This window comes from Vombatus ursinus, unplaced genomic scaffold (genome assembly GCF_900497805.2).
Source record: "Vombatus ursinus unplaced genomic scaffold, bare-nosed wombat genome assembly UNPS02012319.1, whole genome shotgun sequence".
Classification (NCBI taxonomy): Eukaryota; Metazoa; Chordata; class Mammalia; order Diprotodontia; family Vombatidae; genus Vombatus; species Vombatus ursinus.
The window spans coordinates 4,416,566-4,440,478 of record NW_020952097.1 but is presented as its reverse complement, the minus strand read 5'-3'; the positions used below and the strand labels follow the sequence as shown (position 1 = coordinate 4,440,478).

Sequence of the window (23,913 nt, the reverse complement as noted above, 5' to 3'; positions counted from 1 at the left end):
GACAAGGGAAGATCAAGTTTTGATTTTTATTTGTCTCCTTCCTTTTAAAAGACCACTGTTCCTCCTGCTGGACTGAACTTCAATCGGTTCACGGAAGATTCTCTTCTTCGACATGCCCAGTTTGTGGTGGAACAAGTAGAAAGCTATGATGAGGCTGGAGACAGTGATGAGCAGCCTGTCATCATTACGCCTTGCATGCGAGACTTGATTAAATTAGCTGGTGTCACCTTGGGGAAAAGGTAAAGACTGTTAAGAATTATAACTTTTTCCACTCTTCCATTCCAATAGTCACAAAGATACAACTTCTTCAATTTTAAAACACAATCTGTAAAATGTTGAAATTACTTATTAGTGTGATAATTCATATGGTAGACTTAACTCTCTAGGGAGAAATAGAATTCCTTTTGTGTTCATTTTCCTGCTCTTGGCATTTTGGGGAAAATCTTCTAGTGCCTCCTTAGTAGGATGTCCTGGGCAGGGTGTAGTAGGAGGCAATCTTTTTTTTTTTTTTTTTTTTTATGGCTAGGCAATGGGGTTGAGTGACTTGCCCAGGGTCACACAGCTAGTAAGTGTTATGTGTATGAGGCCGGATTTGAACTCAGATTCTCCTGAATCCAGGGCTGGTGCTCTATCCACTGTGCCACCCAGCTGCCCGGAGGCAATCTTTCTTATCTGATTGCTACTATTCTGAAGTAAAAGTGGCTTAAATGTTTTTGCAGTGCAAGTATTGAATGTGTGCATATAGAAAGAGAAATTTTTTCCATTGTTCCATTTTATTTATATTGTTTTCTTATTTAATATTTTTTCCCAATTGCATGTTAAACAATTTTAATATTCTTTTTTTGTTTTTTTCAAATTTTGAGTTCCAGATTCTCTCACTCCCTTCCCATCCTCCCCACCCTCATAGACAAAGCAAGCAATTTGACATAGGTTATACATGTGTAGTCATACAAAACACATTACCATGTCAGTCACTCTATGAAGGAAAACACAGACCAAAAAAAACCCAAGAAAAATAAAGAAAGTAAAGAAAAGTATCTTTGATGTGCATTCAGGCTTTACCAGTTCTTTCTCTGGAGATGAACAGCCCCTTTCATCATAAATCCTACAGAATAGTATTGGATCATTGTGTTGCTGAGAATAGCTGAGTTACTCATAGTAGATCATCATACAATAATGCATGTTCCATTTTATTTTGTTCTTTTAATATTATTAGCGCACTGACCCGTTATTTTACATGTGGACCAGAGCATGTTTCTTATTTACTAATATGATTTCTGACTTTCAGACGAGCTGCAAGGCGGCAAGCTATCAGACACCCTACCAAAATAGACAGGGATAAAGGACCAACCAAAGCCACTACTACCAAGCTTGTCTACCTGATTTTTGATACTTTCTTCTCAGAGCAAATTGAAAAGAATGAAAGAGAAGATGACAAGGAGAATGTTATAAAGCGTCGGCGCTGTGGTGTCTGTGAGGTAACACACACTTGGGCTAGGGTCACAAATTTGAGTTAGTGCAAGAAGAATCCTTGTGATTCAGCTTTCTTTGGGATATTGCATAGACTTATTGTAAGTGTGGTCCTTGATGAACAGAATATTTGTTCAGAATGTTGTCCCTTTGATATGAAATGGTTTTCATTGGATAACAAATATCAATGGCCTGAAAGCTAATCTAATTAGATTAGGTTAGCTGTCTTTTGGTATTCAAGGTATTTGATGACTCAGAAAAAAATATAATCTTAGGGACTATTTTTATTCCTTAGTGTTGTGAACTTTAAAAATCTTTAATAATGATGGTGCTTTGTGAGCCTTCTAACTGTTCAGAATTCTATTGCACTTTCCATCAGGCTGAGCTGAGGGTGATCTCTGACTGCCTTTCTGCCTCTGCCCTCACTCAGGGAGCACAGAGTGGTCCAATTTCTGCCTAGTATTCTTCACATTCATGTGCCAGGAAAGAGAGGCCTGGGGCCATTAAGTTTTATCTCCAAAGTCCATCTTATGGGGTAGCGTTATGGGAGTTGTGTATAGGTCTTTGTTTTTTTGTTTTTTTTTTTGCCTGTGTATAGGTCTTAAAGGGGAATGTTCCCCTAAAGTCAGTGCTATTACTCAATCTGTAGGAGAACATTGTGTTTTCCAACTTTTAGTAAGACCTCTTCTGGCCTTTAAGTTTTTATATTTGTGAATTTAATTTCTAATATAGATTTGTTAGCTCGAGTCATGGCCTCCTTAGTAGGATACTAATACAGACACTCTTGGTTATTCCAGGTTTGCCAACAGCCTGAGTGTGGAAAGTGTAAAGCCTGTCAGGATATGGTTAAATTTGGTGGCAGTGGGCGCAGCAAGCAAGCTTGTCTACAGAGGAGGTAAAAACACAGCTTTCCTTAGTAGCCATGTAATCTGTCTTGTATAGGAGGAGTAGGTCATTCTAGAGAACACAGATTTACAGAGAAAAGTTCCACATTAGGGTGCACCCTTATAAAAGGCTCCCTCCTACTTTACATTTGTGACCAATTCTTGATCTCTTCTCTGCAAGCCTTGAAGGGTAGTCTTTGAAGGTACTCCTTCTATACCTTAGGAGACAGTCTTTAAGAGCTGCTGGGTTTGAAATATGCTTCATCCTGTAGCCCAATCTTGAGGTGATCCTCTCCACCTAACTAGGCTAGTCTCCAGAAAACCAGTGTGTGGTGGTGTCTGGGTCGCTTCTTGAAGGCTGTCCAGTTTGGTAGGACCTGCTGCCAAGTGCTCATTGCTCACTGCAGGCAGAGGCATTGAGATCCCAGATTTCCTAATGAGGCATTTGGAGACAGACTTGACTTATGTCGGAGAACTGCCATTATAATTTGTACTTGCAAAGAGCCTCTTTGTTTTTCTGTATACTAACTATGAATTATTCCTAGTTCCAAAAGTTCTTCCTAAAACCTGTAATGAGGATCAGTAACTTTCTAGGTGCCCAAATCTGGCTGTGAAAGAGGCTGATGAAGATGAAGAAGTTGATGATAATATTCCTGAAATGCCCTCACCTAAAAAAATGCTCCAGGGGAGGAAAAAGAAACAGAACAAAACTAGGATATCCTGGGTTGGAGCTCCAATCAAGGTAGTATTTAGAAGTTTCTTTTGTCTCATCCTAAGGAATGTTTCCATTCTAACAAGCACATAGAAGTTGCTGGTGGATAAAAAGCCATGCCAAATTTTTCTCATTTAACCTCAAGGCTACATAACTTCTTTTCAGGTTTTTTGGGAATAGGAACAGCTGGAAGATTTCAGAGTAATAAGTGTGTTCACAGGCTACTAACTACTCCTCTGCCATTAAAAGAGCACTGGCCAATGGCCTATCCATCCTCTTCCCAGGTTTTGTTATCCATCTCATCAGCTCTGCCAGTATATCCACTGACAAAATGTAGATAATCCTTTGCACTGTCTACCTCACAGGATTGTTGTGAGGAAAACACTTTGCAGACCTTAAGGTGCTATATACAAATAGAGGTGGAAACTATTGTTAGTACCTTTTTAGAATCAATCAGTATTAAGTGCTTGTTATATGCCAACACTATGCTTTGGTGCTAGAGATAGAAATACAGTCCCATCTTGCAAGAAGCTTACATTGAATACAAGTACCTATAAAATATAAGTGAATAAATACAAATATATGCAAAGTAGTTAAATACAAGGTAATTTGAGAGGGAGGGCACAAACATTTGATGAGAATTAGCAAAGGCTTCATGCAGAATATGATGCTTGGTCTGTGACCTAAAGAAGGAGAGACAGAGGTAAGGAGGGAGTGCATTCCAAGGCATGTGGTTCAGATGGTGTAAAGGCATACAGACAGAAAATGGAGAATTATGTGTGAACAGGAAGAAGACCAGTTTGGCTTGAATGTACAATGCAGAAGGAAGAGTGGAGTAATGCCCAATTAGACTGAAAAGATAAGTTGGGACCAAGTTGTAAAGGTCTTGAAATGTTAAATACTTAGGAGTTTACATTATATCCTGGAGACAATAGAAAGTCACCAGTATTGATTAAAGGAGTCACATGGTCACATCTGAACTTTCAAAAAAGAAAATTAATTTTCATTTTTTTCCAGTTATTTATTTTTCCTCCTTTGCTTCCCCTGCCCTCCTCGAAAACCACAACAAAAATAAAGACAAATAAAACCCTTATAACAAATACACAGTCAAGCAATACAATTGGCTATGTCCAAAAATGTATTTTTCATTTTGTCTTATGGCATCACCTTTCTGACAGGAGGTGTGGAGCATACTTATCTTTAAGGGTCTTCTGGAATTGTGGTTGTCATTACATTGATCAGAGTTCTAAAGCCTTTCAAAGTTGTTTTTTCTTTATAATATTTTTGTCACTGTATAAATTGTTATAATTTTTGCTCATTTCACTATGCATTGTTCATAAAGTTCTTCCCAGTTTTCTTTTAAACTGCCTATTTTGTCATTTTTAATGGTACATTAATATTTCATTCCATTCATGTGCCATAATTTGTTTAGTCATTTCCTGATAGGTAGATACCCTTTAGATTAGTTTCTAGTTTTTTGCGATTATAAAAAGAGCTGCCATAAATGTTTTTGTAACTATGCATCCTTTTTAAAAAAAATTTGATCTCTTTGGGGTTTAGGCCTCACAGTAATATCACTAGTTCAAAGGGTATGTGCCATATAGTGATTTTTGGAACAGAGTTCCATATTGCTTTTCAGAATGGGTAGGTCAATTTATAGCTCCACTAACAGTGCATTAGTATGCCTACTTTCTTTCCAGCAATCTCCAGTATTTGTCATTTTCTTCCTTTTTTTTTTTTCATCTCCACTAGTCTGATGGGTATGAGTAGGGAACTTTGGAATTGCTTTAATTTGTGTTTTTGTAATTTCTACATGATTGCTGATAACTTGGATTCCTTCCTCTAAAAGCTGCCTCTACATGTTTTTAACCATTTATCAATTGGAGAATGGCTCTTACTCTTTTTAAATTTGAGTCATTTCCTTATATATTTTTAATATGAAATCTTTATTAGAGAAACTTGCTGCAAAGAAATCCGCCCCCCCCATTATCTGTATCTCTTCTGATTTTAATGCATTGGTTTTGTTTGTGCAAAAACTTTTAACTTTATGTAATCTGATTGTCCATTATCTTTTGTGATCCCACCTATCTTTTGTCTGGTCAGGAATTCTTCTCCTGTCCAAAGATCAGAAAGTAATTTCTTCTGTGCTCCTCTAATTTGATATCTAATGATAGAATCTTTCATGTCTATGTTGTTATCAGTTTTAGAGTTTTTCTTCATATGTTATGTGAGATGTTGGTAGATACCTAATTTCTGGCAGCCAACTTTCCATTTTTCCAGCGGTTTTTGTCATAGTCCTTACTCTATCACTGGCATCTTTGGATTTACTGAACATTAGACTATCGTGTCTGTTTCTTTATGTTGTAGGCATAATCTGTTCCTAATCTATCACTCAATTTTTTAAACCAGTAGAAGATCATTTTGATGAATACTCCTTTGGGGTATATCATTTGAGATTTGGTAATGCTAGGTTTCCTTTTTTCACCACTTTATTACTAAAACTTAAATATGTGATAAGAAAAGAAAAAGAAACATATTATAAACTTAAATGTTAAAACTTAAATACAAAATAAGAAAAGAAAAAAAGCATGCGCACAGCAGAATGTAAAAGAGGATTCAAAATATATAAAAATAAATTTCCATTTCAAGAAAGCTTATATAATAAGAGCTGTCGGTCCTTTCTTTGCTTCCTTATAAGTTTTCTTTTGTTCTCTGCTGTGCGCTTTTTACGTTGTTCTCCCCCCCTTCTCCCTCTTCCCTCTACAATTAAGTGTAGCTATATTTTTCCTATATACTCATATACATATATACACATACATGCATATATACGTACATGCATACATATATAGACCTATACTTTCCCTAACATTCTACTCCTGACCTTTGTTTTTATGTTTGTTCCACTTTTTTAAAACTTTCTTTGGGATTCTTGATCTTTTGTTTCTCTAGATGAATTTTTTTATCATTTTTTTCTATTTCTATGAAGTAATCCTTTGGTGTTTGGTTGGCATGGCATTGATTAAATAAATTGTTTTAGGTAGTGTTGCCATTTTTATTATGTTGCCCAATCTACCCATGAGCAATTCATATTTGTCTAATTATTTAGGTTTGCAGATTTACACTTTAAGGAAATTACTTTGGTAGTGGTGTGTAGGATGGATTGGGTTGCTGAGGCAGGGAAGGGATACTTAAGGTTGAGAATCTAGGTGAACAGTAATGAGGACCTGAACTAAGGTGGTACCTTTGTGAGTGAAGGGAAAGGAAACATGGATTTATTAAGCCTCTACCATGTACTAGGCACTGTACAGATATCTCATTTGATCTTCGTAACAACCTTGAGAGCTAGTTGTTATTGTTATGCTCATTTTACAGATGAGGAAACTGAGGCAGACAGGGTTAAGTATTGCCTGGGGTCATACAGCTAGTTATGTATGTGAGGTCATATTTGAACTTGGGTCTTCCTGACTCCAGACCCAGCAGAGATGTGAAGTTAGAAATGGCAAGATTTGTCAACTTGTGTGCCAAGCAAATTGAATAGTCACAGAAATTGAGATTTTGAATGAATGTTCTAGAAGTGTTAGTTTCCCAATTTGTTTTAAAAATATTTACATATTTTAAAATATTTTTTATTAAAAATTTATTTTATTTAAACTTTTCCCTTCCTTGGTTTTTGAGGCATTTGCATGAGAGTTGGGAGTGGGCAATGTATTCAGTCCAATGCCTTGAATCCTTTGGGCTCCCAAGTGCCTGCTTGATGAAGGTTTTTTGAACATTCTTCTTTTGGATTTGGAGGGAAGTGCCCTTTTCTTCTGCCTCGTATATTAAGTTAGAGAGCAAGATATTTTTTCCCTTTTCTTAGTCACTAGCTAAAGTGACATATTCTTTTATGCTTAAGAAATGGACTTATATTACCTGTTGTTATTTGTCAACCATTGCAGACATGAGCATTTTCAATGGGGTAAAAATAATTGTTAATTTCCAGTTATAGTAGAAAAGAATGAGGGAGTGGAGACCCTCTAATTTATAGGGTCAGAAACTGAGTTACTATTATATATAAAATTGAGTCTATAAATAATGCTTTTGTTTTACAGAATGATGGGAAGAAGGATTACTACCAGAAAGTGTGCATTGATTCTGAAACTCTAGAAGTAGGAGACTGTGTTTCTGTCAGTCCTGATGATCCCACCAAACCCTTATATTTAGCAAGGTTTGTGTTGCCTGTTTTCTCTTAGTTTTCTACCTACTCTTCTAGATTAAATCCTTTCTTGTGACAAAACTGATGAAGCAAAAATATCTGGCCCAGAGACCATGATTGACCACGTACATAATATTCTGTCCTAATCTTTTCTAGAGGAAAAAGAATTAAATAACTCCTTTCTCTTACATTTCGTGAATGTGACATAATATTCTTTAATTAAGCAATTAGAATTTTTTTCCTTTTTAATTCTAGAATCACTGCATTGTGGGAAGACAGCAGTGGACAGATGTTTCATGCTCATTGGTTCTGTGCTGGGATAGATACTGTCCTTGGGGCAACATCAGACCCTCTGGAGCTCTTCTTGGTAGATGAGTGTGAAGATATGCAGCTCTCCTATATCCATGGCAAAGTGAATGTTATTTATAAAGCTCCCTCAGAAAACTGGTTCATGGAGGTAGGTACAAATTTTGTGACTTAGCTTTGGCCCTTTAGCCACTACTATACTTTGTTGTCATAAGATGTTCACATTCAGTGCCTGCGAAACCTATTTTCTCTTCTCTCTAAAGGGGGGCTTGGACATGGAGATTAAAATGGTTGAAGATGATGGCAGAACCTATTTCTACCAGATGTGGTATGATCAAGACTATGCAAGGTTTGAGTCTCCTCCAAAGATCCAACCTACAGAGGATAACAAATACAAGTGAGTGTTTAGGAATGAAAGCTTATGTTAGTCTGAAGTCTATGTTTGCAGTTCAGTTAAAGGTTCCATTGTTTAATACTGACTATTGACACAAAAAATGTTAGGAGTTGTGTCTCTTGGAGTAATAGAATATTGAAGAACATGTGGAACAGACAGAGCTATAAAGGCCTAGGAATCCAGGGTAGCAAAGGTTGCCTCCTTTTCTTAAGATCACCACCTCTGCCAGGACAAATCCAGCAGAGAGCTGGATATTTGGTCTTGGTTCTCTTCTGCTTAAATCATCAGTGGTCACCTGGCTTTCTGATTCTTCTCTTCCAGGTTCTGTATAAGCTGTGCACGTCTCGCTGAAATGAGGCAGAAGGAAATCCCCAGAGTAACAGAGCCTCTGGAGGAGATAGACCACAAGGTGCTCTATGGCCTGGCGATGAAAAATGGAGTACAGTATAGGACAGGCGATGGAGTCTTCTTCTTGCCAGATGCTTTTGGATTTAAGTTAGTATTCGTCCATCAGTGTATCCATATCTATTTCTTTGTGAAGTTTTTAGAAGTTATTTTTACAAAGTATGATTTAAAATAAAAAAAAAAACTTTCCCTCAGAAGAATTTAGCCAGAGTTGTATGTTTTTCAAATATGGAATTTATATTTTCAAGACATTCGTGTTTGCCTGAGGTGGCTTATTACCTCTCCTTCTAAATCTGTTCTTCTGGACTTCAGTATTTCTGCCTCAACATATCATGTGAAGTACATCTCTGGGAGAGACTTAGCTGAAAAGTGACTTGGCTTGTGATTTCCCTTTTACATCAAGAATAGTATGTTTCTTGGCTTAGGGGACTATCTTTTTACATCTTTTGTAGTTCCTGGTAGGGAGCTTACCATACCATAAGCTTATATAATTGATCTCTCAGTAGTTGATACCTCTAAGAACTTGACAAGCTTACTTGGCTCCAATTAGAGTTTATTCCAAAGAACGTTGGTGAAACACCAGGCATTCTGAGCAGAGTCCCTTATGTTGATGTAGCATCTTCATGTAACACAGTTTCATATGTTTTTTACTATTTTGAGTGGTAGTTTGGGCAAAGATTATTTTCATTTTATGGCTTGTGAAACTGAGGCTCAGGATGGACCAATCTGAAACTCAGAGCCACATCTCTTGACTCTTAAGCAAGACCCTTTACAGCTCTATCTGTTGGGTCTTTCCACTCCTCTACAAATTTGCCCAAGCGGCTATTTTCTCTACCAGCCCAGATCATGTGGCATTGCTAAATGTCAGGGTTTAATAAGATCATCATGTCACAGTGAGGCATGGGTGGAGGACTGTGATTGAGGATCCCTTTAATAGGTGCCCAATAAACTGGTGTTTTATTTGACACTGAAGGAAATAAGGAGCTTCCTTTAAGTCAGATGAAAAGTTCATCCTGCTAAGTGAAGCTGATTAAATGGGTGTGTGAACTCAAGCAAATTACTTAAGAAAGGAAACTGTTAAGGAATTTTTAAAATGGAGAGCTGTTCATGCCACTGAATCCAGTCCAGACTGAAATGGTGCTGTGTATTGGAGTAGATGGTAGTTGTCTCCTCAAGGTTATGGATATGACCTAGCTTAGCTGAGAGATATTTGTCATCTAAGGTATAGTAAAGGCCAAATCTCTCTGAATAGGAGGTAACCCAGTGGTGATGGCCCCCAATGAAACCATAGGCAGGAGTTATTTTTGACCACAGCCTTCTGCATAAATGGAGACTGTGGAATAGAAGCTCTACCATGGAAGTGTAGATTCTAAAGTGAATGTATCTAATAAAATAACATGGATTTAATTCTTTTCCCCAGGTGATAAAAGTCTGCAAAGCTTAAGTCTTTTCAATGCTTTTTATTGGCCTTACATACATAAAACTTTGGCTTTAAAAAGTTTTATGACACAGTAACTCTTGACCAAACCGATCATGTACCAAGGGAGATTGTGTCTGTTTTTAAAATGTTGTATTTATTTTGGTCTTTCTGGATAAAGTCTCCTTTACTTTCTGCAGCATGAAGTTGTGTAGCCCTACCAAGAGATCAAAGAAGGAGTCTGTGGATGAGGAACTATACCCAGAACATTATCGGAAATATTCAGAATATATTAAAGGCAGCAACCAGGATGCTCCTGACCCATATCGCATTGGCCGTATCAAAGAGATCTTCTGTAACAAACGCAGTAATGGCAAGCCAAATGAAGCAGACATCAAACTCAGAGTTAATAAATTTTACAGGTTGGCAGCAGTTATTACTTTAACTATTCATGCAAGTGGCAAAGTTCCAAGAAATTGCTTAGTGCTCAGTTACGAACATTTCTGTGGAAAATTCAGATATTTGAGATTTTCCTTAGCACTTTGGACAGTAGAATATGGTGCATAGACTGAGTGCATACCCAGTAATTATTGATAGTGTCAGTAGTTTGATGTTAATACTGTATTTTGCAAAGCCCTTTGTTTCTTCAGGGTCAGCCTAGGCAAAATCTGAAGAAGACAAGGGGTCTCCCTTTTCCTTTTGGAACTCTTTCCTCTTTCCTCAACACACTACCGGTTTCTAGTATCTTGTTACTTTTTTTTTTTTAACAAACTGCTCAGCTCTGCCTTTATACCACTTAGCCCTATTTTTCTGGGTCATTTACTAATCTTTTTTATCTTCTTTGAGATATCCACTCACATAACCTGAACCTTACTTTACCAAAATTTACCTGTCCTGCATCCCATTCCTTCAGGGTTCTGGTCACTGTCAGGCACCAGGCAGCTCATACAACAACACTTTCCTTGCTAATGGCGAAGAACATTACCTCTCCCACGTTATGTGTGTTTAAACTGGGGCATCTTGCAATGAATTCCTTCCCAATGACAAATGTTGGATGGGTAGGGGTTAAGGCCACATGCTTGACCGGTAAAGGGGTTTTGGGGGGTAGGTTGGGTTTTATGACACCCCTCTAGATATACTCTTTCTAGAAGTGTATTTTGCAACAGATTCTTTTTGTTACAGACCAGAAAATACCCACAAATCAATGAAAGCAAGTCATCATGCAGATATTAATCTGCTATACTGGAGTGATGAGGAAGCAATTGTGGATTTCAAGGCTGTGCAAGGCCGCTGTGTCATAGAGTATGGGGAAGACTTAACAGAATGTATTCAGGATTATTCTGCTGGTGGCTCAGATCGCTTCTATTTCCTTGAGGTGATGATTAATCAGTTGGTGTTTCCTTAGAAGGAAGTCTAGTAGGGTGTCCTCAGGATGCATCTTTGGCTCTGGTCAAATTTCTTTTGAATTGATTTGGGTGTTGGGAAGGCCTCTCAGGTTTACCCTTGTCACAAAATTGGGAGAGAGAGTAAGCTAACACATTGGATGGAAGAATTGATTCATGAAAAGATCTCAGCATGCTGAAATGATGGGACCAAATTGAAGAATAAATTGGAAAAGGATAAATATATTAGTGTAGGACTTTGGTTTTGGTTTTTGTTTTTGTTTTTTTCTTAACCCAAGTTTAGCATAGACAGCCAACAGAGAAAGACCTGTGGATTTTAGAGCATTTAAATCTTGATGAAGCGTTAGCAGTGCAGCATGATAGGAAAAAAAAAACAAACAAAACAAAAAATACCAATTTGATCTTCAGCTATGTTGATAGAATCTGTTTCTTAAGGGAGATAATAGTCCTGCAGTAATTTGTCCTGGTCACATCACATATATGTTGTCTTCAGTTCTGGATACCACATTTTAAGGGGACTAAATATTTAAAGGTGTAATGTCTGGCCTACTGTGGAATATGAAGAGTTTCCTATCACTATAGGTCTTGAAGAAGAGATTAGATATCTGTTTATCAGCTATATTATGGAATGAATTCTTATGGAAGTTGGGCAGTATGCTCTCTGAAGTCAGTTCTTCTCTGAGACATGGATGAAATGTTTGTTATATTGACTTACTCTTTTATTTGAAGTAACTAATGTCAAGTTTTTGTCCTTTTAGGCATATAATGCAAAAACTAAAAGTTTTGAAGATCCTCCAAATCATGCCCGTAGCCCTAGGAATAAAGGGAAAGGAAAAGGAAAGGGAAAAGGTTAGTTGTATTCCAGACTTATTTTCAAAGATTTTTCCAATTCTGTTTTGTAATCCAAAGGAAACTTAACTATTTTCATAATTTACTTTGTGAGATATTTCCTAAGGAGCTTTTGGAAATAATTACTATATTTCAACAAATCCCTCCTTTTCTCTTATTCTGTATTTTTTGCCATTTCCTTTGAAATAGTAAGGCATTGGGAGTTTCTAAGGAAAGTGGAATTCCAATGTTTGGTGTGACTTTGGGGTTAGCAATTGTGATCTAATAAGCAATGGGCTTCTCCTTACCTCCAGGCAAAAGCAGGGGAAAATCTGTAGCAGTGGAGCCAAGTGAGCAGGAAACAATAGAAGTAAAGGTGCCCAAGCTTCGCACCCTGGACGTGTTCTCTGGCTGTGGGGGATTGTCTGAAGGCTTTCACCAAGCAGGTAAACGCAGTAGGTTTTTGCTTCTGGATGCTCCAGTTTGAGCCTTTCGTTTTCCTGTAGGGTTCATCTCTAGGGACTCCTAAACTCTTTGTCTCATCCTTCTAGCTAAGAGACTTGCTTTAAAAAAATGCATGATATGCATAGCACATCTTCCTTAAACAACAGCTGACGTATTTTTTCCCCCTCCAGGAATATCTGAAACACTATGGGCCATTGAAATGTGGGAGCCTGCTGCCCAGGCATTCCGTCTAAATAATCCTGGGACCACTGTGTTCACAGAAGATTGTAATGTTCTCCTGAAGCTGGTTATGTCTGGGGAGAAGACCAACTCCCTGGGCCAGAAGCTGCCTCAGAAAGGAGATGTAGAAATGCTGTGTGGTGGCCCACCCTGCCAAGGGTTTAGTGGCATGAACCGCTTCAACTCACGCACTTATTCCAAGTTCAAGAACTCCCTTGTTGTCTCCTTCCTCAGGTGAATGGCACCGGGGAATAACTATTCCCTCATCTTAGCTTATTGTCTTTGCTTGCTGCTTACTAGGGGGTGGCAAGCACAGGGAGCCTTTACGTTCCTAGTGAGGATATCCCCACTCCAGAGCAGGAGGTCCCTACTCTTGTTGGAATACAGAGGTTCAGCCTTTCCATTTTCCTGTGTGGAAGTTTGCTACAGAGGGACTTGTTTGCAAAAAGACAATCAATTTTTAAAAATAACTTTTTATGGCTCTCTCTTGTTTTATATATCATCATAGTTTCCCCCAGTATCCTTTTCCCCACTTCTAGAGACCCCCATATAACAAATAGTATTTTTTTATAGACAAAAAAGTCACGCAGTATTCACTTTTGATTTTTTTTTTGTATGGTTCTTTTTAATTATGTTGTAGTCATTGTGTATATTGTTTTCTTGGCTCTACTTCACTCTGCATCAGTTCCTGTAGCTCTTTTTATGCTTCTCTGTATTCATCATATTCATCATTTCTTATATCGCAGTAATATTGCATTGTATTTGTGTGACACAAATTATTTAGCTGTTCCCTAATCCATGGGCATCTACTTTATTTCCAATTCTTTGCTATCACAAAAAATGCTGCCATAAATATTTTGATATATGTGGGGACTTTCTTCTTAACAAAGGCTGCTTGTATATAAGCCCAGCAATGGAATCTCTGGGTTAGAAGATATGGACATTTTACTTACCTTATTTACATAATTCTAAATTGCCTTACAAAATGGTTGTACCAGTTCACAGCTCCACCAACAGTTCGTCAGTGTGCCTATCTTTCCACAACCGTCCAACATTGACTATTACCATTTTTTCTCATCTTTGCCATTTTGCAGGATAGGAGGTATATAACCTTGGAGTTGTTTGGATTTGTGTTTCTCTTATTAGTGATTTGGAGCATTCTTTCATGTCGTTTATAGTTTATGATTCTTTTGAGAACTCTTTGTTCATATCCTTTGACTACTTATCTATTGGGGAATGGCTCTTGGTCTTTTAATTTATTTGTTAATTGTTTGTTTATCTTGGATACCAAACCCTTATCAGAGAAATTTGATATAAAGATTTTTTTCCTGTCCAACCATTTCCCTTCTCCATTAGAGGCAAATAGAGGCAATTGGTAACACAATGGAGAGTGCTGGGCTTGGGGTCAGGAAGATTTATGTTCATATCTGCCCTCAGACACTTATTGGCAGTGTGTCCCTGGGAAAGTCACTTAATCTCTGTGTCAGTTTCCTCTTCTATGAAATGGGGAGCATCTATCTCCCAGGGTTGTTGTGAGGATCAAATGAGATAATGTTTGCACAGTGCCTGGCACATAGTGGGCTCTATACAAATGTTTATTTTCCCCCCTTCCACATATCCAAGGTACATTAGTTGTGTCTGTGCACAAACTTTTCAGTTTTTTGTAATCAAAGTTGTCTATTTTATCTTTGTAATTACTTCTCTTCCTTGTTTGGTTAAGAATATATCTCCTACCTATTGCTATGAGAGTTATATGGTCTGCTTCTCTACAAAAATTTTTTAACAGTATGATCTTGAATATTAAGGTCATATATCTATTTAGAATGTATTGTGGAATATGGTATAACTTGTTGGTCTTAAGTCTAATTTCTGCCAGACTGCTCTCTAGTTTTCCCAGTAGGTTTTAGGGAGTTCTTTCCTAAGTAATTTATGTTTTCTGCTTTATTGAACACTGAGTTATTGAGTTTCATTGTTTCTATTTCTCTTATCTGGTCTGTTCTATTGATCTACTTCTCTGCTTTTTAACCAATACCAGATGATTTTGATGACTGCTGCCTTACATATATTTCAAGATCTGGAAGTGCTATTCAAGGGCAGATTCAAATGTAACATAGTGAGAACTCAAAGGATGTGGGTCAGTCTACCTCATTGTCTCTTTTAAAGAGCTCAATCAATTGGTTTTCTCAGCAATAAACATGTCTGTGGGATTCAGTTGTTTCATTCTTCCCTTTTGCAAAGAATCTTATTCAACTCATCTCCATTCTCCTGCAGCTACTGTGATTACTACAGACCCAGGTTTTTCCTACTAGAGAATGTAAGAAACTTTGTGTCATTCAAACGTTCCATGGTCCTGAAGCTGACCCTCCGATGTCTAGTTCGAATGGGATATCAGTGCACATTTGGCGTATTACAGGTATGCTGAGACTATACAGGGGAGACAAAGGTAACCAAGGAATTTGATGCTGATGTGGTCAGCACCTCTCGGTCTCTGTTCTTGAGTGTGTTGCTGCTTGTTATTACCGTATCTGCTTCTCATGATTTCTATCAGTGTGTGTTAGAATGGATTCCAATTACTAACATCATTTCAAACCATTTTTCCTAAGGTGAAATAAAATTGTAGCTATTTTTTTTCCTTAACTAATATCCTTTCTCACACCCTGTTTTCTTAAGCTAATTGGGTTCTTGATAGCAGACATGAAGTTTATTTAGAGTGATACTTCAAGAAGTTCTAATACGTAATATCTTTTAGATGAAGGATGACCCAATTTTGCCCAGCAGGTTAGTTTTGCTTCTGACCCCTGAATCATTCTTCCTTAACTAAAAAAAAGTTTTTTTTTTCTTTCACCTTTATTTCCACATATACTCTTCCAGATATCTGTCTCTTATAGTAAAGGTCACCAAAAAAGTTAACAAAAGTAACATTCACATCTAAAAAGTATGACATTGTATTCAGTGTTTCATAGCCATAGTCTTCCCTCACCACCCTAAAGAGAGGTGCCTTCTCATAGTTCTTTTTTGGGTCCAGAAGTGATCATTATAATTTGATCAATATAATTATTTTGTTATTCTTTCCATATACATTGTTGTAGGCATGTTTATTGTTTTCTTAGGTCTGGTTACTTCATGTTATATCAGTTCAAATGTCTTCCCATACTTCTGTATTCATCATATACATCTTTTCCTGTTATACAGAGTAATATTCTATTACATTCATGTACTACAACTTGTTTTAACCATTCTCCAATTTGTGGGCATCTACTTTGTTCCAATTCTTTGATATTACCAAAAAATGCTGTTTATAACTATTTTGGAGGATATGGGGCTATTTATTTGTTTGTTTGTTTAAATCATTTGCCTTTTTGAGGCATATGCCCAGCAGTGGAACTTCTAGGTCCAAGGGTAATGATATTAGCCACCTTAGCATAATTCCAAGTTGCTTTCCAGAATGGCTGATCAAATTCACTGTCCTACCAATGATGCATTAGCACACCTGACTTGACACAACCCCTCTAACATTGTCTATTTCCATCTTTTGTCATCCTTACCAATTTGTAATATAAGAGAAAATGACAGCATTTTTTTATTTGCGTTTTTCTTATTAGCAATTTGGAGCAATGTTTTTTATGATAACAATTTGCAATTTTTCTCTTAGAACTATTTATCCTTTAACTATTTGTGTATTAGGGAATAGCTTTTAGTCCTCAATATTTCTATTCATTGCCTAACTAGATATCTTAGATATTAGATTGTCAGATATATTTATTACAGAGATTTTCCTCCTAGTTGATTGCTTTCACTTTTATCCCAATGGCATTAATTTTGTTTGTATCAAAGTTCTTCAATTCCATGTAATTGAAATTATCTGTGTTCTTTGTTGTGAACCCCCTTGTTTCCTTAAGCATTGACCTCTAGCCATAGCTGTGAAAGGTACTTTATGTGGCTCACTTCTAATTTTTTTTTTTGGCATGACTTTTAATATTGAGTCACATATCTGTCTTGAGCTTATTGTGGTGTGTGTTATAAGATTTCTTAACTTTTATGGGGCATGAATATTACTGATGATATAGAAGTCAGATTTTTTGTCATCTTAGAGGGCGAGGTATTTAATTATCAGATTAATGAAAGGCAAGTCATTTAACATGAAAGTAATGGTGAGGTATCAGTTTTGAATGTTAGAGACTGTTAAGAGATGATGGTTATCACTAAAAGGAAGCTCAACTCTGAGTGAATGGAAAACCAGTAATGGTTCCCAAGAATAGAAAATTAAATCTACCTTCTTTCCCTTGGCATAGAGGTGGGATACTACTAGGGCAGAATAATGTATAAATTGATTGACAATCGAGGTCACTATTTTGGTGTTTTTGGTTAACTTACTTTCTTTGCTACAAGGAAGGGTTCTATACTGGAGGGTTCAATTCGAGGGGTGGTAGGGTATATGCAGATATGACTAATGTAAAAACAAAAGACATTAGCAATACTTATGCTTAAAAAAGAGAGAGCTTCTGGTTAGTGCCACAAGCAGATGATCTATTGTGACCTACTATGGTGAGGGGCTTTAATATGGTTAGATAAATTAGCATGACTTCAGCATTAACTTTAAAACTGTGGTTGATTTAAGTAATAAAAATTCAATAAATCTAACTTTTGTTCCTAAGCCAACATCTCCCTTGATATGCATATTTGCAATTTTTTTCCATTTAACAGGTAGACCTAGAGTCCAGAAATACACATAAACTTTACTTTTAAATAATGTCTAGTGTGTTGGGCTAACTTTGTAGAATTTATGCTTTGTCTTCTGTGTCCAGGCTGGCCAGTATGGTGTTGCTCAAACTCGAAGAAGGGCCATCATCCTGGCTGCAGCCCCAGGCGAGAAACTCCCCATGTTTCCGGAGCCCCTGCATGTATTCGCACCCCGAGCCTGCCAGCTCAGTGTAGTGGTGGATGACAAAAAATTTGTTAGCAATATAACAAGGTAAAGGAATGCAGAAGTATTCCATTTATCCTAGGAACCAATCCCTATCGCAGGTGTTAGCAAGCTCTTTAACCTTACATAAAATCCTCAGAGCTAATTGTCTGTAGGTGTCACTAGTAGGTTGTAGGTCCTAGGTTGGAAGAAAATGAAGGAGGAAAGAGGTGTGTACAGTACAGAGTAATAGAATGCTCTGCTTTTCATGGTAGCCTGTCCTTGTGCTAGTTTGCTTGGTATTGTCTGGCTTGGCAGTATTTGTTTTATACACTCTGTAGTCAAGGATTCAACTCTGTGACGTTTTAAGTACCTGCTGTGTGCTGGGCACTGTGCTAGGCTCTGGGTGATAATAAAGACAAAAGAACCATCCCTTGTCTTCGAGGAGCTCGTGTTCAGTAGGAGAGAGACGACATATTCCCAGATAAATAGATATAAAATATATACAAGGTAATTTCAAGGTTGGGAGAGATTGCTAACAACAAGAAGAAAGGGCATCAGGAAAGGCCTCTTCAGGTGAGGCTTAAAGGGAACCAGAGATTCCAAGATATAAGTCGGTCCAGAGAGCATTCTAAGTAGAGAGGTAGCCTGAAAGAGGCCATGGAAACATGACATGGAATGTGATGTATGGGAAACAAATAAGTAGGCCAGTTTGGCTGGAACATGGAGTGTGTGGGGGGACTAATGTAAAATCAGTCTGCCAAGATAAGCTGGAGCCCGATTAGGAAGTCAGCTCTAAATGCCAAGCAGAATTTGCAGAAATTTTTCCAGAAACAACACAGGGAACTATTGAGGCTTCTTAAGTAGGGGAGTGACATTGAGAGTTAGACTGGTGCTGACAGCTTTGTGAGGAGTGGGGAAGCAGGGAGACCAACTTGGAGGTTAGTGTAATAGTTCAGTTGAGCTGTGATAAAGGCCTGAACCAGGGTGTTGGCTGTATGAGGAAAGAGAAGAGGACAGATTCAGGAAAGGCCATGGCAATGGATTAAATATGGGGGTGAGGGAGAATGAACAATTGAAGAGGACTCTGAGGTTTCCAGCCTGGGTGACTAGCAGACTTGCAGTGCCTTTAATGGAAATATGAAAGTTAAAAGACAGGGTAGATTTTTTGGGGGGGGAAATAAGAAATTAAAAAAAAAATTGGGGGGAAACAAAAAGTTCCGTTATTTGACATGTTGAGTTTGAGGTATTAATGGGACATTCAAGTAGGTGCAAATGTACATCAAGCAGTAGGTGATTTGGGCTTGGAGCTTAGGAGGGAAGTGAAGGCTGAATATATATTCATCTACTTAGGAGGGATAGTCGAACCTGTAGAAAGTAATGAGATCACCAAGAGACAGTGTAGAAAGAGAAGGACCCAGCACAAAGCCCTGGGGTACACCCTTGTTGAGAGTATGGGGCACGGATGATGATTATCCAGCAAAGGAGATTGAGAAGAAATGGTCAGGTAGGAGGAGAACCAGGAGAATTTTGGAGGGGAGAAAAAGATTCTGTGATAGAATGACTACAAAAGCAACATTTCCCTTCTTCTGCATTGTTATTGATGATATATGATCAAAATAGTTTCTAGAATCTAAATTTCCACCCACGGTTGTACTGTATTTCAGAATGAGCTCTGCTCCCTTCCGAACTATCACTGTACGTGACACAATGTCAGACCTCCCCGAGATTAGGAATGGTGCTTCTGCCCTAGAGATCTCTTACAATGGAGAACCTCAGTCCTGGTTCCAAAGGCAGATCAGGGGTTCACAGTATCAGCCCATCCTCAGGGATCATATCTGCAAGGTAAGATTTGCTGTAGCTCAAGTTTCACATGTTTTCCATTGCTCTAGTTTGGTAGCTGGTTTTAAAAACCTTACATACTTTAGATACTTAGTTATTATTCTCTGTGAATAGTTGTATTCCCATAAGGAACAGTACTTCACAATGTCACTTTTACGAGGTAAATGTTCTGAGTTATTGCTTTAAAGTGCATGATCTAAGTTCTCAAATACTTTTCAGAATCTGATCTGTTGATGTTTGATAGACCTGGGTGGGAAGAGGGTTTGAGACAACAATGGAAAGGTAATGGTGATTTGGGTTGCAGGATATGAGTGCTTTGGTAGCTGGCCGAATGAGACACATTCCCCTCGCCCCAGGATCAGACTGGCGTGACCTACCCAACATTGAGGTCCGTCTCTCAGATGGTACTACAACCAGGAAATTACGATACACCCATCATGAGAAGAAGAATGGACGTAGCAACACTGGAGCTCTCAGAGGTGTCTGCTCCTGTGCAGAAGGTAGGTATTTTTCCTTCTCCTGGAATTGTTCTCTCAAAAGGGATGAGAGTTAATATTCAGTCTTCATTCATTGATTTTAATGATCTTCATATTACCCAACTACACTTAGGTTACTGTGAGGGGGGAGCGAAATGTTTCCTAGAAATTACATAGGTGGTATTCCTGTTTCAATACACTTGACAGACAATAATTTAACTGGCTTTTTCAGACCTTGTATCTTACCATAGTTTTACGTTTTTAGAGTTTTATTGTTGCCTTTTGATATTTATTACATCATAATAATTTCCCCTTAACCCATGATTCCTCCATTAAGCCTTTCCATGTAACAAAAATGTTTAAGTCAAACCAACAGAGACAGCAAGTACATCTGACAGTGTGTACCGTATACTACATCTGTAGTCCCTAACCCTCTACTGAGAGGAAATGTGCCCTTCATTATCAGTCTTCCAAGACCAAGATTGTTCGTTACAATTTGTCATTAGAATTCAGCTGCTTTTTTGGTCGTTATCATGTATATTGTTCTCTAGGTTCTGCTTTGGTTATTCTTCATGTCTTGATATAAGTCTTCCAGTATTTCTCCAGATTCCTCATCTGTCATTTTTTATGGCACATCTTGCCCAATTTGTGGGCACTCATTTTATTTCCTGTTTTTACCGCCATGCTGCTGTGAATAGTTTGTTCTAATCCTGCCTTAGACACTCGCTAGCTCTGTGACCCTGAGCAAACTGCTTCACTTCTTGGGGCCTCAGTGTCCTCATCTGAAAAGTGAGGATGTTGGATGAGATAGATAATTCTAAAGTCCCTTCAAGCTCTGAGTTTATGATCTTATGATCCTCTGACCTTTTCTATCATTGACCTTCTCTGGGTATATGTCCTGCAGGGGGATCACTGGATCAAAAGGTATGAGCAGCTTAGTGACTTTTCTTTAGTATATTCCTTATATATCCTGGATAATTAGCTTTTTATTAGAAATATTTTATGCAAAGATTTTTTTCCTATTCAAATATTTTCTCTTATTCTAGCTGCATTTCTTTTCTTTCTTTTTTTGGTTCAAAGGCTTTTCAGTTTTTATAATCCAGATTGTCCATTTTATATTTTATGACTGCATCTGTCCAGTTTTGGTTAAGAATTCTCTGCCTTAGAGAAGGGATTGGGATACATTGGAAAATGTAGGTTTTGTTAAAACAAACAAAAAATAACAATCAAAGATTTATTTAAAAAAAAAACTTTCTCCACTGGACATACGTGTGAAAAGTATGTCCTTCCACTCTCTAATTATTCTTATGATGTGACCTTGTACATTTAGATTGCATGTCCCTTTGAAGCTTATTGTGATCTGTGGTGAAAGATGCTATTCTAAAACCCAATGTTCCCTTTCATTGTAATGATCGATCAAATTAAATACCACATATCCATTTGCCACTGAATTTCAGCTTGGTTTTTCTTCCATTCAGGTAAACCATGTGATCCTGCAGATAGACAGTTCAACACCTTGATTCCATGGTGCCTGCCCCACACTGGGAACAGGCACAACCATTGGGCTGGGCTCTATGGAAGGTTGGAATGGGATGGCTTCTTCAGCACTACAGTTACTAATCCTGAACCCATGGGCAAGCAGGTGAGGGCATGTCAGTGGGAGAAAGTGGAATTCACCTATTTTCCTACCCTTGTGGAACCTAAAAATGTTGGTAGCCTCTACTTACCATAGAGCTGCTTCACAAATGACCTTACATTTTGAGGCCCATTTGTCATTCCTAGGTGGCCATTCAGTTCAGGGCATTGTTTTTGTTGCCATTTCTCTCCTTACACTTTCCAATGATCTATGTCCCAATGGAGATCTCAATCCCAGGACATGGTCTCCTAAGCTTTGTTGCAGTTAAGGATGATCCTGCTTTTTGGCCACTGTATTACGGAAGGAGACTTGTCGGTCTTATTTTTCTTTAGTGCAAGTTCATGCTTTCTAATGAAAGAAAAACTTGGGAGCTGATGGCATGGATTCTTGTGTCCACAGGGTCGAGTACTTCACCCAGAACAGCACCGAGTTGTGAGCGTACGGGAGTGTGCTCGGTCCCAAGGATTCCCAGATACCTACAGATTGTTTGGCAACATCCTAGATAAACACAGACAGGTCAGTATTAACCTCCATTTCTTTGAGGCTGCCAGAAGGCACTTCATTGGGAATTCTATCATAGCTTAGTGCAGTTGATACTTGAACAAAATGAAGTCTCTTCTTGCCAAGTGAATATCTGGTACAAATTGCATTTGGCTCTCCCACCAGAAGGCTTGAGGTGGCCTTGAGGCCTCTAAGAGCAAGACCCACTCAAAAGCAGACTGGGGAACGAAATGAGAATTCTACCTTGGGGTAGAATGGTACCCTGATTCAAATCCTCCAAGACCTGGTCAGACTGCTACTGTCCTCTGTGCTGAAAAGCCAAGGTGTTCACAGGGATCTTTCTAGGCACAGGACCCTATCACACAACACCAAATTCTATTCCCCCCCCACTTCCCATGCAGGTGGGTAATGCAGTGCCTCCACCCCTTGCCAAAGCCATAGGCCTGGAGATCAAGCTCTGTGTGTTGGCCAAACTGAAAGAGAATGCCGCAGGTAGGTGTCAATGTGGCTAGAGGACTTTCTGGTGTGTGAAATGGATTGTGTGCAACTATATTATAGGGGTAGTATGTGGTAGCTCAGCTCTCCCCTTTTCCTCTCCTCATTGGTCACTGAGTCTAAGCAGACTATAGGTCATAGGAGCGAAATCACCTGAGAGAGCCCCTCTTCTGGATGGGCTTCTTTTACTGGGTGTCAAATGCTAAGTAAAGATTGAGGATTCTAACACCTCACCCTGCTGTGTCTAGAACAGCTATTGTGCGGAGGAGAACCCTAGGCTCTATTTTAGTCTAGAGACTCTGTGTATGTGTATGTGTGTGTGTGTGTGTGTGTGTGTGTGTGTTCAGCCATTATCAGCTTGTTGCTGTGTTAACATTTTCAGATATTTCATGGGATTATTACTTAATACCAGAAATTTAAATTGTCACATTTGGTATCCCTTTCTATTCTATGCCATCCCTTTCTATTCAAATGTGTCTTCAACTTGTTTCTCCTCAGAAAAAATTAAACAAGAAAATTTAAAGTCCACGGATTAGCCTTTGCATCTCCCATCATCCTCTTTTCTGGCACCAGGATCTCCAACATGCACTGACTTGTATTTTTGAATATGCTGAAATCTGTTTTTGTTCAGCCGTCCTTGTGAACAGTGTTTGTCTCCTTGGCTGACATTGAGCTGTTTTGTGATGTTCAGATTATCAACTAATAATCATTTAGTGATCAAACTGTGCGGTGCCCTTTGTGCATTCTGGATTTTTAAATCTGTTTTTATTATGCATTGTATTAAATAATCTACCACTTTGTACAAGTGGAAATTAATACTTTATGTAGTTTTTATATGTTGTAATATTTCTTCAAATAAATCTCTCCTATAAATTATCCTGTATCATTCCTGTTTCCTGTGTTATTGAAAGTTATTTTTGGCTCTGCTCATTTGATCTGCTTTTGTTACTCAGGAAAATGACTTTTTTTATCTAGCTGCTAAAATGATTCTCAGGAAGCTTAGTGTGGGAGTATCTTCCTGGCCTTGTTTTCCACTCTTTTCCTTCACTTGACACCTTAGTCTCCCTCACCTGACCCTGACTCTAGCTATTTATCGGTTACTTATTATCAGTACCTTGGGCAAGTCATTTGAAGTTCCAGCTTTAGAAAGGACCTTGACAGTCATGGGCTAGCCCTGACTGATGAGTGATTGCCCCTCAACCTTGTCTTTGACAAATTCAGGTCCCTGCCTGACCTGACTTCTATGGTTTCAGTGATGGAATTTGCCCCCTCCCGACTGTGCATCTTATTTTTAGACTACTTTGCTAGGAAGTTATCTGACATTAGAATCTTACTTTGGTTTCCCATTTTATAAAATATATA

The 23,913-nt window shown here is 38.2% G+C and overlaps 1 protein-coding gene across 1 annotated transcript in view; it reads left to right on the top strand.

Annotated features, from left to right (window-relative positions):
- Window positions 1–23,434, top strand: part of LOC114039860 (DNA (cytosine-5)-methyltransferase 1-like) — a 49,066-nt gene extending 25,632 nt beyond the window's left edge. Inside the window, exons 14-34 of the mRNA XM_027857752.1 lie at window positions 52–239; window positions 1,289–1,478; window positions 2,268–2,365; window positions 2,949–3,096; window positions 7,158–7,273; window positions 7,517–7,718; window positions 7,831–7,964; window positions 8,283–8,456; window positions 9,984–10,205; window positions 10,966–11,158; window positions 11,945–12,035; window positions 12,329–12,460; window positions 12,650–12,932; window positions 14,970–15,111; window positions 17,504–17,670; window positions 19,269–19,446; window positions 19,748–19,943; window positions 21,398–21,561; window positions 21,955–22,071; window positions 22,458–22,548; window positions 23,050–23,434. Of these exons, the coding sequence (XP_027713553.1) occupies window positions 52–239; window positions 1,289–1,478; window positions 2,268–2,365; window positions 2,949–3,096; window positions 7,158–7,273; window positions 7,517–7,718; window positions 7,831–7,964; window positions 8,283–8,456; window positions 9,984–10,205; window positions 10,966–11,158; window positions 11,945–12,035; window positions 12,329–12,460; window positions 12,650–12,932; window positions 14,970–15,111; window positions 17,504–17,670; window positions 19,269–19,446; window positions 19,748–19,943; window positions 21,398–21,561; window positions 21,955–22,071; window positions 22,458–22,548; window positions 23,050–23,087 (3,264 nt within the window). The 3' untranslated portion in view covers window positions 23,088–23,434. The remainder of the gene's footprint in view (window positions 1–51; window positions 240–1,288; window positions 1,479–2,267; window positions 2,366–2,948; window positions 3,097–7,157; window positions 7,274–7,516; window positions 7,719–7,830; window positions 7,965–8,282; window positions 8,457–9,983; window positions 10,206–10,965; window positions 11,159–11,944; window positions 12,036–12,328; window positions 12,461–12,649; window positions 12,933–14,969; window positions 15,112–17,503; window positions 17,671–19,268; window positions 19,447–19,747; window positions 19,944–21,397; window positions 21,562–21,954; window positions 22,072–22,457; window positions 22,549–23,049) is intronic.
- The last annotated feature ends 479 nt before the right edge of the window (window positions 23,435–23,913 follow it).